The sequence below is a fragment of the Dromiciops gliroides genome, chromosome 6, assembly GCF_019393635.1.
Source record: "Dromiciops gliroides isolate mDroGli1 chromosome 6, mDroGli1.pri, whole genome shotgun sequence".
Taxonomy (NCBI): Eukaryota; Metazoa; Chordata; class Mammalia; order Microbiotheria; family Microbiotheriidae; genus Dromiciops; species Dromiciops gliroides.
This window is the reverse complement of record NC_057866.1, coordinates 208,175,761-208,193,247: the sequence shown is the minus strand read 5'-3', so window position 1 is coordinate 208,193,247 and position 17,487 is coordinate 208,175,761. Positions and strand designations below refer to the sequence as shown.

Below are 17,487 nucleotides of genomic sequence, written 5' to 3'. Positions count from 1 at the left end.
AAGGGCTGTGCAAGGTCACCAACCTCACTCTCTCCTCCAGAGCCGTCTGAGTCCAGTCGCAAGATATACATCAGGACGACTGGAGATTGCCCTGGATGTTTGAGGCAATTGAAGTTAAATGACTTGCCCAGGGTCACACAGCTAGTCTGAGGTGAGATTTGAACTCAAGTCCTCCGTACTTCAGGGCCAGTGCTCTATCCACTTTGCCACCTAGCTGCCCTAAATCCTCACCTATAAAATGAGACTGGACTAGAGAAACTCTAACCATATGGAATAGCAGTTGCATTTGTCTTTAGGAATCATGTGCATAAAGATAAGAGGTGATAAAGGCAAACTCCCTCAAAAGAATACTCACAGAACTAACAACTGAGGTTTGGGGGGACTGCTTCCGAAATTTCTCCCCCAGGTATTTTCTGGTCCTTCATAGGAGGAATGGAGAAGTTGTGGGTGAGGGGAGTCTGAAAGGGTCCACTTTACTGATATTACCTAACTGACCTCAGTCTTGATTTGCTTTTGTTCTTTCTTCTTTTTTTTTTTTTTTTGCCTTTTCCTCCACTTTATTTCATACTCCCACCACACCACCACAATAATGACTTCTTCTTAATTTAAACTAAAAACCATTAGGGGTTCTGGAAAGGTGTGTGTGTGTGTGTGTGTGTGTGTGTGTGTGTGTGTGTACTGGGGGGAGAGGGGAAGGGAATGGTGTCACAGCCTGAGGTGTTGGGGGGAAGGGGAGGAGACAAGTCAGCGGATGGTCTTGACAGGGCTCTTGAAGTTGCTGGCTGTCTGAAGCTGCAGTTGATAGGCCATAGGGTGGATCTTGAAGCCATACAGCCTGGGCACAAATTGGTTGGCAGGCCGTTTGGGCCTGTACTCAGGATGCACCATGAAGAGCATGTGGGGAAAGCCAGTGCCAAAGTAAGCACCATCTGTGTGGTGGTGCCTGGACGACTTGGGGGTGTAAACATCCATGCACTTGGGGCAGTACAGCTTCACCATGGCCTCACCTGGTATGTCTGACAGTCCAATGGGCAACATGGGCTGGTTTTCACAATATACACGGGGACAATAGCCAAAGTCTCCCTGCTGGTATTTTTCCAACATCTGGGCGATGCCACGGTTTGTGAGGATGTAGCGGGCATGAATCAGTCCATACAGCATCTCGGCTGCCTGCTCGATCAGGTCACTCTGGTTGGGGTTGTCCTCCAACTCCTCATCAGGTTCCAAGTCGAGGATCATGTCTAGTGCCTGCCTATAGTGGGGCACCTGTTCATTGAGCCCAGTGAGGTTGAACTTGTCTTGGATATAATCTTCATCCACCTCACAGAAGAATTCATTGCCACGAAGCCCACAGAACCATGAGATCCATGATACTTCCTCGGAGCTACTCATCTTTACGTCAGCTACCGGGCCGGGGCTGGGGCTGGGGAGGGAGAGGGAGAAGTTGCTCCCAGGGGCGGCAGCGGCAGCAGCAAAGCTGTGCAGCGAAGCTTTGTTCTTTCTTCTTAAAAATTGTTTTCTGACTGAAGCAGGCTATTTTCCACTTTCTTTCATTTTTTCATTTTAATCATTTTTTCTTGCACAAAATGACAAACATGGACATGTTTTACATAATCATACAAGTAAAACCCATATCTGATTGCTTGCCACCTCAGGGAGGGGTAAGGGAGGGAGGAAAGGAGGGATAAAAATTGGAACCCAAAACTATAAATAAAATGTTTATTACATTTTTTTAATTGCTTTCTGTGCTAATTGTTAGGCAATTCTTATATGTTCTAAGAACTGTACTTTTCAAAACAGAACATGTGATGTTTTTACTTGGTCTTGCCCATTTTCCCAATTTTGAGCAATAATATACAACTTTTCTCTCTCTTCATAATTTCCAGTCTAACATGTGGCTCCCAACTGCTGTTATAAAGGCTTGGGAAGAGCAATTGCAGAAGTGCTAATTACTATCAGCTCAAAGTAGGTGTGCTTAGACACAGTTCTCACCTCCTCAAATGCTTTAGCAAGTCATCATTGATACTTGGGACTGATAGAAAGGATGAAACTGGGTCCCTGACTGCATCTATGCAAAAAATACACGAGCTGGGGGCAGCTAGGTAGTGCAGGAGGACCTGATTTCAAATTCAGCCTTAGACACTTGACACTTACTAGCTGTGTGACCCTGGGCAAGTCACTTAACCCTCATTGCCCCACAAAGGAAGGAAGAAAGGAAAGAAGGGAGGGAGGTAGGGAGAGAGGGAGGGAGGAATGGAGGGAGGAAGGAAGGAAGGAAGAAAAGAAAGGAAAGAAAGGAAAGGAAAGGAAAGGAAAGGAAAGGAAAGGAAAGGAAAGGAAAGGAAAGGAAAGGAAAGGAAAGGAAAGGAAAGGAAAGGAAAGGAAAGGAAAGGAAAGGAAAGGAAAGGAAAGGAAAGGAAAGGAAAGGAAAGGAAAGGAAAGGAAAGGAAAGGAAAGGAAAGGAAAGGAAAGGAAAGGAAAGGAAAGGAAAGGAAAGGAAAGGAAAGGAAAGGAAAAGAAAAGAAAAGAAAAAAGAAAAGGAAAAGAAATATAAGCATTATTAATGCTACAGACAAAGAGTATAAAAAGAGATGGCACATGGTATTATTCGTCGAGGAAGAAATGAACCATTGAAATCTCTGGTCTTTTAAGGGGATTGGCAAGGGAATGAAAGATGGAAACCTCAGCTACTGTTCTAGAAACTCTGGAAAGTTTCTAAATAGTATATTACTTATTATTTGTATTACATGGCAAAAATCTGAATATTATGCCTCTTCCTTGGAGACAGGAAGATCTGAATTCAAGTGTCGCTTCTGAAATCTACTGTCTGTCTCTGTGACCATGGGCAAATCACTCTATTCTCAGTGCCCCAGGTACTAAGACTGTAGGTTGCAGAGAAGGTGCATTGGTAGAGAATGTTTTCTCATCCACGAGTTCCCTAAACAAATGAAACTACAGAGCCAATCCCCATTGCTACTTTTAAAAATAGGATCTTCTATTCTAAATTATCCACCTACCAAACATGCTACTTCAAATAGTCATATTCCTTAAAGTAAATAGCATGTACTCTATATACCACGTATGGAGACTGATTCTGTCCTCTTCAAAACATCCTGAAACACACAAAGCTTTTATTTATGAACTTATTGCTGAATTCAAAAAACAAACTTCAACTAGACCCATGTTAAAAACAACCTCTACCTTTTGGAAACTTCATTTTCTTGACATATTGTCTTAATCTCTTCTTTCAAGACAAGGATAATGAAAGTCTGGGTGAGTGTCTTGTGTATATGTATGTGTGTATGCATGTGCATATATTATGTGTGCATGTGTCTTGTGAGAGATGGAGAAAATTCCAAAAGAAGAATGAAAAGAAGAAGGTAAAAATTAACCCAGGAAACTGAGGTTGGAGATTTTAGTTTCCAAATACTGACGAGCTAGTCTTACAACATCTACTTGGAAAATGAGGTGAGAGGAGGTGGTGTTCAGCTTTTAAAGTGCAGAGGAGGGAAAACCCTTTCACGCACGCCCCCGTGGCTCCTGCTGCTATCCCAAAGCTCTAAGCTGTGCTGCCAAACCCCATCTGCTCTTAAAATCACGGCTGGATTGAAAGAACATGACGAGGCACTGACCAGGTGACAGGGTAGTAAGAGACTCTCATTCATGGTCCAAACAAAAGGAGTCATGCTGGCCAACATCCCTTGAGAACCATCAGCACCACCACCATCATCCACCATCATCAGCCATCAGAATCGGCATCATAGCCGATCTCAATACAGCACCTACTATATGCCAGACAGTGGGCTAAGTGCTTTACAGTTATTATCTCACCGGATCATAACCATCCTGAGATGTAGGTGCTATTATCATTCCCACTTTACAGGAGAGGAAACTGAGGCAGACAGAGGTTAAATGACTTGTTCAGAGTCACACAGCTAGTAAGTATTTAAGGTCTTCCTGGTTCAAGGCCTGGTCCTCTATCCATTGGGCCACCTAGGTGATCCCATCAATATCAGATTTAAGGAGGGGGAAAACATTGACCATCATCCAAATGAGAATCGAGTGTTGTTTTAACAGGTAATACTTTGGCCACCCTGGCCCTAGCTAGGGTAATTATTTCTGTCTCTGTTGGTCTGTGCCTCTTCTGTCTCTTTCTCTGTCCGATCCCATCTCTATCCCTCTCTGTCTCTGTCCCTCTCTCTGTCTCCCTCTCTCTGTCTCTCTCTCTGTCTCTCTGTCTCTCCCTCTCTCTGTCTGTCTCTCTCTCTCTCTCACACACACACACACACACACACACACACACACTTCCATTAGCCTCATACCCATCCCTTTTCCACATTAACACAACAAACCCACAGGAAGTTAGACTTGGGTGCCAGTCAGCCTAGCACAATGTAAAAAGCATGGAATTTTCCGTCAGAAAACCTAGTTTCAAATCCTGCCTCTTCAGGCTCTTCAGCCTCTCTCTAGACTCAGATCCCTCATCTGAAAAACAACAGATTGAACTAGATGGCCTCTACAATTTTGTCCAACTCAAAGCTATGATCCTAGTCCTGCCCTGCTGTTTCTACCTGGTGACTGTAGGCAAGTCATTCACCTCTCCAGGCCCCGGTTTTCTTTTCTTAATACAAAAAACAGAAACTGAGGATAACAGCTGTCTTGCCTTTCAGATGGTTGCTCTAAGGATCAAATGAAGCAGTAGATGTGAAAGGATTTGAAAAACTGTTAAAATGCCACCAAATAAAAAAGGATTCACTATTATTTGGTGAGAGCAACATTGCTCTCAATCACACAGACTCATCAAGTCTTGCCTACATGGCATTTGCTTCATTTTGGTAGGACAGCTAACCCTGGTGTAAAACTATATTTTCTATGAAAGGACTTGGTTTTGCCTGAGAGGATTAAAAAGTAAAACTGGATTAAACTCTACAAACAAATTTGGGAGAAGTAAAACTATATTGAGTAGTAAATGCACTGTCATAATCCATAGAGGAACCAACCAGACAGGAATCAGGCAGAAAAAAAGACAAAGCCCTCATGAGCAGCCTCCCCACAAAACTGGGACCATCTCAAGCTAAGGCTTTTAGGAAGCCTTAACACAACTAAAGCACCCCAAGTATCTGCCAAAACGTTTGTCTTTTATCTTCAAAAGGGGAGAACTTGGCCCTGGGGGCCAGCACGTTTTAGTGTGGAAAGATAAATGGATATTTTTGTCTTCATGTATGAGCAAAGCCATAATTTTTCAACTCAATAGGTATATGACAGATGTTTAAAATATACATTATTTACATAGCTGGTCGATTCCTTTGTATTGCCACTTACTTTTATCTCTAACACCTCTCTCAGCACTAAATACACCTTACCCCTTTTGGTAACAGTTGAGTTTCTGAAATGATTAGTACTAGTTCAACTACCTAGAGGATTATAAATACTGTTTCACTTTTAGGAAAACAAGATCTTCCAAATTATAAGCAGATGATGGAGCGGAGAATCCATTTTCTTGACTGACTATATCCATTCATAGAATCTCTTCTAGTCTTTTTAATGGAACCCAAGGAGGAAGAGACTAAATGATCTCTAGGGTGTCTCTTAGTTCTTAAATTCTCATAATGGATTACCTCCCTTTTTATTTTTGGTTTTGGCAGTACTTCTAACTAAGTTTGGGTATATGTCTGTGAGTGTTTATGTGTATGTATGTATGTATAGATCTATATAATGGATAGAGAGGGACACTTGGAGCAATGGATGAGCATTAGGTCTGGAGTCAGGATTCCTGAATTTAAATCTGGCCTCAGACACTTAATAGCTGTGTAATCCTGGGCAAGTCACTTAACCCAGTTTGCCTCAGTTTCCCTCTCTGTAAAATGATCTGCAGAAGGAAATGACAAACCACTCCAATCTCTTTGGACAAAATCCCAAAGGGGGTCACAAAGAGTCAGACATGACAAACAACTAAGCAACAACAATGCATAGATACACACGTGTATTCATTTACTCACTAAGTATTTCTTGTGAACGAGTAGAAGTATGGTGTGGTGACAAGAACACTGAATTTGGCAGCAAAAGACTCTTGTTCAAATACTAGTTCCAATACTTACACCAATGTTTCCTTGGGCAGCCAACTTAATGGGCTTGGGGGAACGTGGGGGTGGAGAATGAAGAATAAAGGCAGAAGGGATGGCCTTGGAAAGTAAGGAAGATACTTCCTCAGACAAAAGGAAAGGAAAAGATGATGGTGGAAGACAAAGAGACTGTAAAGCATAGAGATGTTGTGGGAACTGATATCAGATGGCCTCAGCCTTCTCAGTAAAGTACGGAGGTCATCTGCCACAAGTGAGAGGGATGAGGCTTGAAGATCGTGGGAAAAGTCTGAACAACTGTCATGGGGTGGGGGGGGGGGAGAGAAGAGCCCGTGAAATTGATGAAAATCATTGCCCATCAGCCAAGAGGGCCCAACTGAGATGAAAGAGCATTAATTTATACTGAAGCCATGCAGCACTGTTTTGTGACTTTTCCCTGAGATGGGAAAAGTTGATTTGGGGAGTTAAGTAGGACCATGAATTGGAATGGCAGCCACAAAAGAAATAATTGAGCTGATTTACAATGGATTTCTCGTAAGGTATAAGCATTGGGTAGAGAGAGTCATGTACTTCCCATAAAACAGAAGGAGATAGCGGAGTGGCAGGATGGTGCTCAAAAGCCTCAAAAGTTTTAGGGTTCAAAGAAACCTTAAAAGTAATTTTGTTGAACTCTCTCATTTCACAGATAAGGAAACTGAAGGAGTCAGGGGAGGAAGCAAGGAGAATCAATAGTTAGGAATTTATATTCGGGGGAAGAATTTGAGATCTGGGAGGCAAAATAGTTCTAATGAGGCCATGTCCAATCACTGCCACTGGTACTCTGACTGGCTTCCCCTTGCCCTCCCACTCCGCCCCCACTCCTCATTTGATCAGAATTCTGACTCTGACCCTGAGAACCTGGACTCCCCTAGGTGAGTTTTCATCCTTTCTTGCCAAGAACTGGATGCTCTGATACTTTCTGGCCATTTCCAAATCGTGTCACTCACATTCCCCACCCGGCTCTTCCAACAACAGCTCTGCTTTATCAATTGTCTTCCCATATTAGAATGGGAGTTCCTTGAGAGCAGGCACCATCTTGTTTGCTTGTATTTGTATTCCCAGTGCTTAACATTGTCTGGTACACAGTAAGTGAGCAAGTCATCATGACTGGCATTTATATAGCCCTTTTAAGGTTTGTGTAGCCTTTTATAAAGATTATCTCATTTGATCCTCATAACAACCCTGGGAGGTAGGTGCTATTATTACAGATGAAGAAACTGAGGCAAACAGTGCCCAAGGTCATACAGCTAGGAAGTACCCAAGACTGGATTTGAACCTAGGCCTCACCCCACACTCAGGGCTTTATCCACTGTGACACCTACCTTCCTAAAATAAGTTCTTTAATGCTTTTTTTTTCATTCATTCAAAGCGTGGCTAAAATTGAGGCAAAAACAAAGGCCAACAGAGCTGATTTTCATGTATTTGTGAGTATACACATTTGATTTTGGAGATGAGGGAGATTTGGGCTCTTTTTAAAAATATATATATTTTTCAAAGCTAAATTTCAATATGAGCTCACAATATGGGACATTTTAATATAAGTAATGTGAGTCTCTAACTTACCAATAGATTTAGACAGTTCTCAACTTACAAAAAGCTCTTTATAAGTTACAGAATCATAGAGTAAAATCCAGAAGGGAAAAGTGAGGAAACAAGCCCAGAGAGGGGAACTGCCTTGCATAAAGTCACGTGGCCAGTCAGCAACAGAGCTGGTGTTCAGATCCCCTTCCTGTGACCCCCTCAGCCAGATCCCTTCCCATTATCACACACTGCCTCCCAAGTCAGTACTTTAGAACTCCAAACTCATTTTCCCAAAGAATTAAGTGTTGGTTAGGTTCTTAGGTCAGCCCACAAATACTTTTCTAACTCATAATACATCTGAAGTTTAGCTCGGTTTGAGGACCAACATGGCTAAAATCAAAAAGGCTCATTATCAACAGGGGAGCCACCAGGTAATGATGGTTTTCCCTTTACAGCAAGACCATATTACTAAGTCCTAGTAAAGATGAGAGCTTCATAGAGAGAAGGGATATGCACATAGATGAAATTCTTTAGGGCCTTAATTCTATTTAAGATACTGTACCACACAGAGAGATACTGGACTCCAAGGCCCTGGGTTCAAATCTTGGCTCTGTCACTTACCAACCCTGGACAAGCCATTTGGACACGGTATTCTGGACCTCAGTTTCTAAAAAATAAGGGAGTTGGATGGAACCTTTAAGGTCCCTTCCAGTTTTAAATCTTTGATTCTATCAGAGTATTCTAGAATCTTACCAATACACATAAAACATTTAATTCTGTAGTAGAACCTATTCACAATTTTCAGACTGTTATGTTAAGAATACATCTTACCACACGCATCCCAAAGAATCCATGACTCTCCTCTTTCTTCCAACCTCCCAGAAAGAGGTAGCAGGACCCTACCCCAGGTTACCGTCATGGCTTTGGTAGCCATAAGAGTCTGAGGGACTGAAGGACTCTAGGGATAAGTGTCCCAGGGATAAGGGTTCTGTAGGAGATGGACTTCTTCAAAAGTAGATCCCCAGGGACATTTCTTGGTCATTGCTAGCTCCACAGGACTCTCCCATTCCTTTTCTTCTGTGGTGCTAGCCCCTTCTCTTTCCATTATCACTACCTGTCACTTTATAGACAGGATTTCTTTCCTGCCCAGGCACAATGTGAAACAGAACAAACTCACAAAGAACACCTGCGAGTTTTCAAGAGTAATCACTAATAAAAGACAAAGGGGAAACAGCTAAGGAAGAAAGGGCTTCCTCCTATTTCTTTCACTTCTCTCTTTTTCCTTAGATCCCACAAGGGAAAAAAGTCACACAGAGGTGCTAATAGGGATCCTTTGTACGCAAGAGGAGGAAAGTAATATTCACTGGTATTTCAAGGACAAGCTAAGCTCAGACTTTTGGAAGCATCTCCCAGGAGCTAAATGCTGGAGTGGAAGCAGGATACGAAAGAGGTCAATAAGATCGGTGCTAGAACTTATTTGAAAAAAGTACTGAGAGGGGAGGGGGCAGGAAGAAGGAAATTGGAGTGATGAGGAAGCAGAGAAAGCTTCTGGGATACTAGAGAAAAGTGGTCTTATTTAAAAAGTCAAAGAAATTGGGGAAAGGAGTCAGGTACAGAAGAAAAGGTGAGAAATGCAATATTAGTTATTGAAGTGGGCATCATCATGACTATTTTTTACTGTTGCCTAAGTTTGAGATCATGATTAATACTCATGCTTTTTTGGATTCATCTGAAGGACAACAGAGTCTTACTCCAGTCTCTCATTTTAACTTTGGGTACATCTTCATTTGTCAAGTGTGTTTTTTGTAAACAACATTCTCGGACTCTACTTTCCAATTCACTCTTCCACTCTCCTTTGTTTTATGGGTGAGTTCATCCCATTCACAATTATGATTGGTAGCTGTTTTTCCCTCCATCGTATCCAATTATGCTTCTTCTCTTTCACCTAGCCTACAACCCATTCTTTACAAAGGAAAATGAAAGGAAACAAAGAAAATTAGATCAGTACTAGTAATCTATACTTGATTGATCTGATACTACTCTTCCGCAGTTCCATTCTTCCCCAAAGCCCAGATCATGAGTTTTGTGGGTTTTTTTAACCTTGTCTACTTTTATTTTCCCCTTTAGAATCAGCCATAGTTGGGGCAGCTAGGTGGCACAGAGGATAGAGAACTGGCCCTGGAGTCAGGAGTACCTGAGTTCAAATCCGGCCTCAGACACTTAACACTTACTAGCTGTGTGACCCTGGGCAAGTCACTTAACCCCAATTGCCTCACTAAAAAAAAAAAAAAAACAACAAGAATCAGCCATAGTTCAAGTTTGTTTTGGCACAAAGATGATGGACTAGAGGTACAAAAGGAGACATACATTTCTCAGACATAGCTAATATGCTGAATTGGTTTTGCTTGACTATATTTATTACAACTTCTGGGGGAAGATATTAGGAGAGGGGAGTTAGTGGGGTATTTTTTAAAAGTCCTAATAAAACATTTTAAGACAAGAACAGAAGAAAAAACTTCAGAAAGTAGTACAAATGAGGCAATTTGTTACTATTATGCTAAATTTAAAATGCACTAGAAAGCAATTAAATTGTACATACAAGTTCCCAGTTTCATATAGGTTTTTTTGTTTTTATATGCTTAAATATTCATATTTGCTGATAATCATTCATAATTTTTTAAAGAATTAAAAAAAAATTATCTTAAAGAAAAGCAGAACCTGGTTCTAGCTTCTTTATATCACTATCAGTCCTGGAGGTGGAACATCCTATGTTTGACCAAGCCTGAGCCAAGATACAAGAGATCATTGATTTGTAGAGGTAACAGTCATCTAGAGACACAGAACAAAAGTTTGACCTATATAAATGGCGGACTGACTCTCCATATGGATTTACTCCGAATACTGAAACTGAATGGGTGACAAGCTCCTTATCATCTCTTTGCTCCTTGTTTACTTATTTCTTTGCTTTCTGTTGATTTTTTTTTGCCTCTCCACAGAAATAATATTGATCAACACATATGTCCTTCACATTCTCAGCTTCCTCAATTTTTCTAGTATTTTTTCTGGTTTTCTACATATAATTTTCTGTTTCCTTTGCTGGTGGTACTTCCACCTCTTGACCCATAACCGTAAGTAGTCTTTTGTCACAGGTCTTCTGCTTTTCCTCCCAGTGACTCACTCCAGGAACTGGATTTGGAGTCAAATGACTCAATTTGGCATCACAACCTCTGTCACTCACTACCTGTGTACCTTGGGGATGTTATTCCACCTCTCTAGGTATCATTTTCTTCATCTTGGGCCAAAAATCTCCAACCTTAACCTCTTATACAAACATCAATAAAAAACACTGAGTTTATCACCTTTCTTCTATACTTGATTCCTTCCTAATTTCTGTTAATATGACCACTAATTTCCCTAATATCTTAGGTACCTTAAAGTATTAAATCCTCCTTCTTGCTTTATAACTAACTGGTCACCAAGGCCTATTTATTGTTTCCAATCCCTTGGGGTCGGGGGGGGGGGGGTCCTCCTTGAAGGGAGGGGCTACTTCACTTATCTTCTCTGTCTCCCTTCCATGCCATGAGCACAGTTGCTAGCACATAGTAAGTACTTAATAAATGCTTATTAGTTACTTCTTCCTTCAGGTGATTTACTCTTCTTCCACAGTGTCTATCAGCTGTTCCCCTGATCTCCACTTTCATTCCTAGCACCTTAATCCATCACTCTTTGACTATAGTGATAGCTTCCTGTCTTCTCCTTAGTATCCAAAACTGCAATGTCTCCTTACTGCCACCAACCCTGAACTCCTGGTTTAGTGTTCAAGACTCTACATTATGTCTCTTATTCCAACAATCCTCCTCTTTCAATACTCCTTGCTCCATATAGTCAGGTTTGTCTTAGTGACACTCAGACAAAACATTCCAATGATGGCTTCAGTCCCAGGCAATCTTGAATCCTCACCTCTCTTTTCTGGACATCAAAATCTAACCCACCTTCCAAAGACAATCTCAATTCCCTGGGGCACATTCTCCAAGAGTAAGGCCAAATTTAGTACCAAAATTGTTCTAAGGATAAAAGATGGAAAGATCATGTGTAATATATTAATATTTCTTCTTCCTGAGACTCTGTATTATGGAATTTTGAAACAATGTCAACTCACCAATGCTTACAAGCAATGGTGGGGTGGGGGTGGGGGAATCCTTCACAAAGTTCAATATTCCTTACTTTCACTTGTTGAATAGATGGGGTCAGTACAAGTAATTTCAGATGTAAATCTAGTTTATATCCAGGGAACATAAACACTGAGGCAGAGAAGGCTCTCAGCAAAGTTGACAAAGGAGGAGATATGACACTGTTTATTAAAAATGCATCTCTCTTATAATTTGCCTTGGCATTTCCTCATTGTTGCTGGCTCCTATGTAAACCCCAAAATACACACATTTAGCATCACATCTGGGCAAAATAGGAACTGAGACTCTAGAGTATGGTGGAAATGATCCATATTTATAGAATATAAGTCTCAAAAATTCAAGACAAAATGAGAGAGGAAAAGAATTGAACATCCCAAAATACTTTTTAATGCATTTGGAAGATGTGTATCATAGAGGGTTCAGACCTCACCAGTACATATTTAGCCACATCAATACAACTCCTGAACAAACTATAGTTTGGTACTGAAAACCTCATTTTATAGTCATAGAAGTATAAAGAGCCCATGTTATTTGTCAGTGATAAAACTCGTTTGTGGTTGGCCCAGGATTCAGACCTAAAGTTCCCATCTTCTACTCCCACACACAATCTGTTCCCATAAAAGTCTCACATCTCTTAAAATGAAACACAACCTAAAGAATTTGAATGTGCAATATATTATGTACCCAAATTAGTTTCTACAAACTGTCAACTAGTAAAACTAGTAAAGGTGGTGAGTAGCAAGCCGGCTTTCCCCTCATGTTGTTAGAAACCACTTAAATTAGCTCTCAAAACTGATTTCCACTTCTTGAAGATTTCACCATGTGCTTTGACTGGAAAAAGAGAAAACCTTTCAAGTCCACAATGTGGACCTAAAAGTCACTTTTGCGCTTTAAAAACAAACAAACAAAAAACCTTTAAATTCTTCCAGCAACTAAAACTAGAATGTACCACAATTTTAATACTAGACAATCCATGGGAAACTTGGAATGCACATGGCTGACTGGGTCCACCAAGCAGTATAATAATGTCATTCAGCCAAGCAACAAATATTTTTATTGGGCACCTCCTACATGCAGAAGACTGCCTAGTGAACACAAAGTTTAAATCATGCATGGTCTCTGCCTTCAGGAAGCTTATGATCTTAATTAAATTACCCAAAACAATAGCATTAATGATGTCACTAAAATATAGATGAGCTAAAAATCATCCTTACCAAGAAAAGAGAAGAAAAATCTAAACCAAGTGTCATCTTTTACAGTGTTCTTTAGAACAGAGGGGAAAACCCTCCAAATTGATCAAATACACAGAGCATTTCAAAGTAGTTGCTGAACATTTGTTTTCTTTTCTATATATTTTTTATTTTTTCAATTAGCAAGTATTTTTTTCTCCCTCCAACCTCAAAGGAAAGAGGAAATACAAATTACCAGTATCAACAATGAAAATTCAACAACAAATGAAGAAGAAATAAAGGATATAATGAAAAACAATTTCACCCAACTATATCCCAATAAAACCCACAATTTAAATGAAATGATGACTACTTATGCATATCTAAAACATTCAGATTAATGAGGATTTATACCCAATGTCAATTTTCACTTTCAAGTATTCCTATAGGGAGCACCACACTTGATCGTTTTTAAGACTTTTTTCATTGTTCCTCTAGCACAATTATCCTCCACCAGAAAGAGCAATTTGTACCTTTATTCATAATTTGGGCATGTAACATGCATTTGGTAAAAACTCCATTCATTTTCAGTTGGTTATTCTCGATTGCAACCAAAAAAAGGAAGCAACCCCCTACACCCAGTAACTTCTCTACTGGGAAATTAATATTCAAGATGAACAATGAACTCATCACATGGCCTGTGAACTTACCCGTTGCTAGGAGGCTTGTGAATACTCTGGATCATTTAAGATCTGGTAGTATGAGCTGGAAGATTAATCAGCAATTTAGGACATCATCTCCAAGATTCAAAGTTTCAGAATTCTCTGCCTAACTGTCCTTCTGTGTGATTCCTTCAGTTTTATATATGCCTGGTATAAGTTTTCGAGCTTAAAGGTAGTTTATCCTGAAGGTATTAAAAAAACTGACATTAAATGTCAAGGCTGTTTGCCATAAATCACCTTTCAAACCAGTAATTATTCGTTAGAGAAGAAAAGGCTGCTTTAAATAGTGTGGTCTCATTATAAAGCTATTTTAGGTGACTAGCCTAAAAATTCTTGGTTTAATAAATAGGATCAAGTTCACAGATATGCCACCAAATAAAAATCAAATAAAATTAGCATTTGTCGTCTACAATGCCCTTGTATTTATCACATACTCTAGGGAGCTGCCATCCCCTAAAGCAATCAATCCATGAACATTTCTTCCACACCTACTCTGTGCTAAGCACTGGGGGGTATAATGACCCCCCCAAAAAATTCTACAGTTTTAATAAATTCAGTTATTTTCTAGAATCCATCTTTTTGTATAATCTTAAGGATGGCTTTTTTGGTTTAGGAGCAGAGGGGGTCGTTTTTGTATGCCACTGAAGAGCCATTTTGGTTGCCAATCTTTTCCACAGAATTAAATCTGTCTAGAAAAAAACAAACCTTTTTTTCCCTTAACAGTGTAGCATTTAATCTAAAAAGAACTGATGACAAATGACTAAACACACAGAAGAAATCTGAAAAGCCTTCCTGTGTTTCCAAGCTGTTTTCTTCAGCATTTCATTTTATGTGACAAAGAATACATTTGCATTCTTAGTCCCTGTAACTTTTACACAAGACTTCCTATATGTTTCCTGAAAGAAAGATTCTTTTAAATAGTCTCAAAGTGTTTAAATACACTATCTGTTCCTCCCAGAACTAACATTTGGAAAAGAAATGAAGAATCTCTAAGAGAAACAACAACAACAACAACCTTACACAAAGGGGATACGATGACTCTCATCAAAGATGTTTCCCATTAATTTTTAATGTCTCATACTACATGAACACCTGCTTTTTATTTAATTGATTAGCCATAAATAGAATTTTTAAAAGAGCCTATTCAACCTCTCCCCATTCCATAAGGGCTATCTCTTCATCATCATTTCTCTAGTATTAAATAAGAATCCCATTCCTTGTCCTTACTTACTTGCTTGTCACCAGGAAGCCAAAAAGTAGCTTCCCTCATTCTTTAAATTTAAATACTTGGTAGCATAAAGAAGAGATAATGGTTGCTACATATTTTAAAGAGCAAGCTTTAATAAGATCATTCTGAAGAAATCTCCTCTTAACAAATTAATATGAACAAAAGGGGGTTCCATAGGAATAAGTCTAGAAACTAAGAGAAAAACTTGGAGGTTCATTAAGGGGCGGGGGGTGGGGGGAAGTATGGCTATAGATACTACTGAGAACTCTACACCTTTTCAGTAGTGGTTTAAGAAAAGGAAGAAAGAAGGGGGTTAACGAGTGGGACTGCCAATATATGAAACAAAACAAAACATCAGACTTGATGCAACAGAGAAAAATCTCTAGAAGAACACAGCCACAGACAAGGAGTTTGCGGAAATGGGGAGGAGCTTCTTTATGAGGCTGGATTTGGATTTCGATATGTTTCAAAATCTGCCACCACAATTCAGTATGAGAAGAGTTTACCAATCATACGAGTATCTTCTCAGTGCTAAGGGATGGCTCATGCTTGTCATTTCCTTTCAAAATTCTGGCTCTTTGTGGAAGTGGTTACAGTCAAGGCAGCCTCCTTGCCAATATCCTCATGTCGGCAGGTTTTCAATGGAGAAATAGTAGTTTTTCCTCTACTGTGTTAATAGAGGCATGTTGGCAAGACAGTTTAAAAGCATGCGAAAATGATTCTAGCTAAAAGGACTTGCTTTTATTTTTAGGAGAGAGTACAACTAGACTGGGATGGCTAACTACAAGTTTAACTCAATAAGCCCCAGGAAAGACTTCAGTTTGGAATGATGAATTGCATTCATTTCATTTTAGAAAGAGTGTTTTCCCTCCTCTGTTAAAACAGCCCTTAGAAGAAAATACAACCCTCCTGGATTTGGGGGGGCAGGGGAGGGAGAACTGACACCTGATATCTCTCTGTACACCAGGGTGGTCACAACCACCAAGCAAAACAACAAAAGGCTTCTAGGATTTTCCCCCTTCAGCATTTCCCCCAATATTCTATCACTGTGTCCTCAAATCTCAGGCCAAGGCCATTCAGTCATATTTCAGTCATATACCAAAAGGGAACATCTTCAGAAATGCTCTCAAGGAAAAAACCCACTGCATCTAAGAGCAAGTCTTCTTTTCTGAAGCCTTCACTTTTTTTTTTGAACACTGTTTGTCCTTACTGCCTGACGTGCAAATACATGCTAGAGCCTCCATTATTTCCACACAGCCTAATTCAAAGCAGTGTATGCTGAATCCCCACATGAGCGCACTGAGATTTAATAACACACACAGACAATCACACTATAGAATATTTTTAATGAGCCCCAACATGGTTTTCTGTAATATAAACAAACATGTAGCTGAACCGTATGCAGTAACAGCATTCCACTGGCTAATAGCATCTGCAATTACAGAGATGGAACCTCCTCCCCCCACCCCCCTGCAAGAAAAGAACATTCAGAAAGACCCACTAAGATAATTGGGCATAACGGAGAGAGGGAAAGCTGGGACTGTGAGCAATATGAATTGTAGCCTGATTCAGCAAGAGCAAGGGGACTGCTGGCATCAAGGATTTCCAGTCACTTCATTTAACTTATCGAAAAACCCAGATATTTCCTCTCATTAATTTTAGTTGACTAATTTAAACACCAGATTGAGCCGGCCTTGCTGGGAATCCTGCAGTGGTACAAAATGGTGGATGTGTGCTAAATTTTTCCTGCTTTATTCATACTATATATGTGTGTATGTGTATATACATACATATATAATAGATTCCAATATGCTCCCCTGCTTTTCTCATCAATCCAGTACCACTGCTGCAATACATACATACACACACACACACACACACACACACACACACACACACACACCAGAGCTCTACCCAAGCTGTGGCAATAACCAAGAGGAAAAAAAAGAATGTTACCAACCTGATGTCATGTAGCCCCGTGATGCCTGGGAGATAAAGGCTGGTGGGAAGCGTTTGTGCAAGCGATAGTCCTTTTCACTGCGGGACCTCATGCGGTCTGAGGCCCGGTCAGAGAAATCGGAACTAGGCCAGGCTCGCCGTAAGGTTGTACTCCGGGTCTTCTTCATTTTGGAGGCGGGCTAACCTGCTACTGTCTCAATACTGCAGGAACCTGGGCAAGCTGCAGCCTCGAGCCAGCGAGCGGCCGTCCCCTGGTTCATCAGGCTGCTGCAAGCCCAGCCTGGGTAGATTCTGCAAACATTTTCCCACCACCACCACCACCACCTCCACCTCCTCCTCCACCACCACCACCACCACCACCACCACCACCACCACCTCCTCCTCCTCTTCCTCCTCTTCCTCCTCCTCCTCTATAAAGCACACTGCAGGTCCGTTCCTTCCCACACACCCCCACCTCGAATGATCCAATTTTACACACGTCCCACAATGCATTACACTTCATTTGCAATCAGTCCAGCTTATAGCTTCCAGATTCATGTGGAGGAAAGGCACATTAGGAAGGCTTTCCCAGCCAAAAGG

The 17,487-nt window shown here is 40.6% G+C and overlaps 2 protein-coding genes across 5 annotated transcripts in view; both read right to left on the bottom strand.

The window, feature by feature from the left end:
- STOX2 (storkhead box 2) overlaps positions 1-17,487 on the bottom strand; it is a 337,214-nt gene that overhangs the window by 140,336 nt on the left and 179,391 nt on the right. For 2 of the 4 annotated variants that reach the window (XM_043970547.1, XM_043970551.1), the window contains exon 1: positions 16,910-17,041. The exons of 1 other annotated variant lie outside the window; for it this stretch is intronic. Coding sequence is in view for 1 of the 3 variants with exons in the window: in XM_043970550.1 (XP_043826485.1) it covers positions 16,910-17,075 (166 nt within the window). In the remaining 2 variants the exon portion in view is untranslated. Of the gene's footprint in view, positions 1-16,909; positions 17,209-17,487 lie in introns of those variants that run through there. One more of the 4 variants, XM_043970550.1, reaches the window with a different exon arrangement.
- Positions 655-1,417, bottom strand: LOC122730931 (casein kinase II subunit beta). Its single transcript, XM_043970554.1, has one exon. The coding sequence runs from the start codon at positions 1,390-1,392 to the stop codon at positions 745-747; it is 648 nt and encodes a 215-aa protein (XP_043826489.1). The 5' UTR covers positions 1,393-1,417; the 3' UTR covers positions 655-744.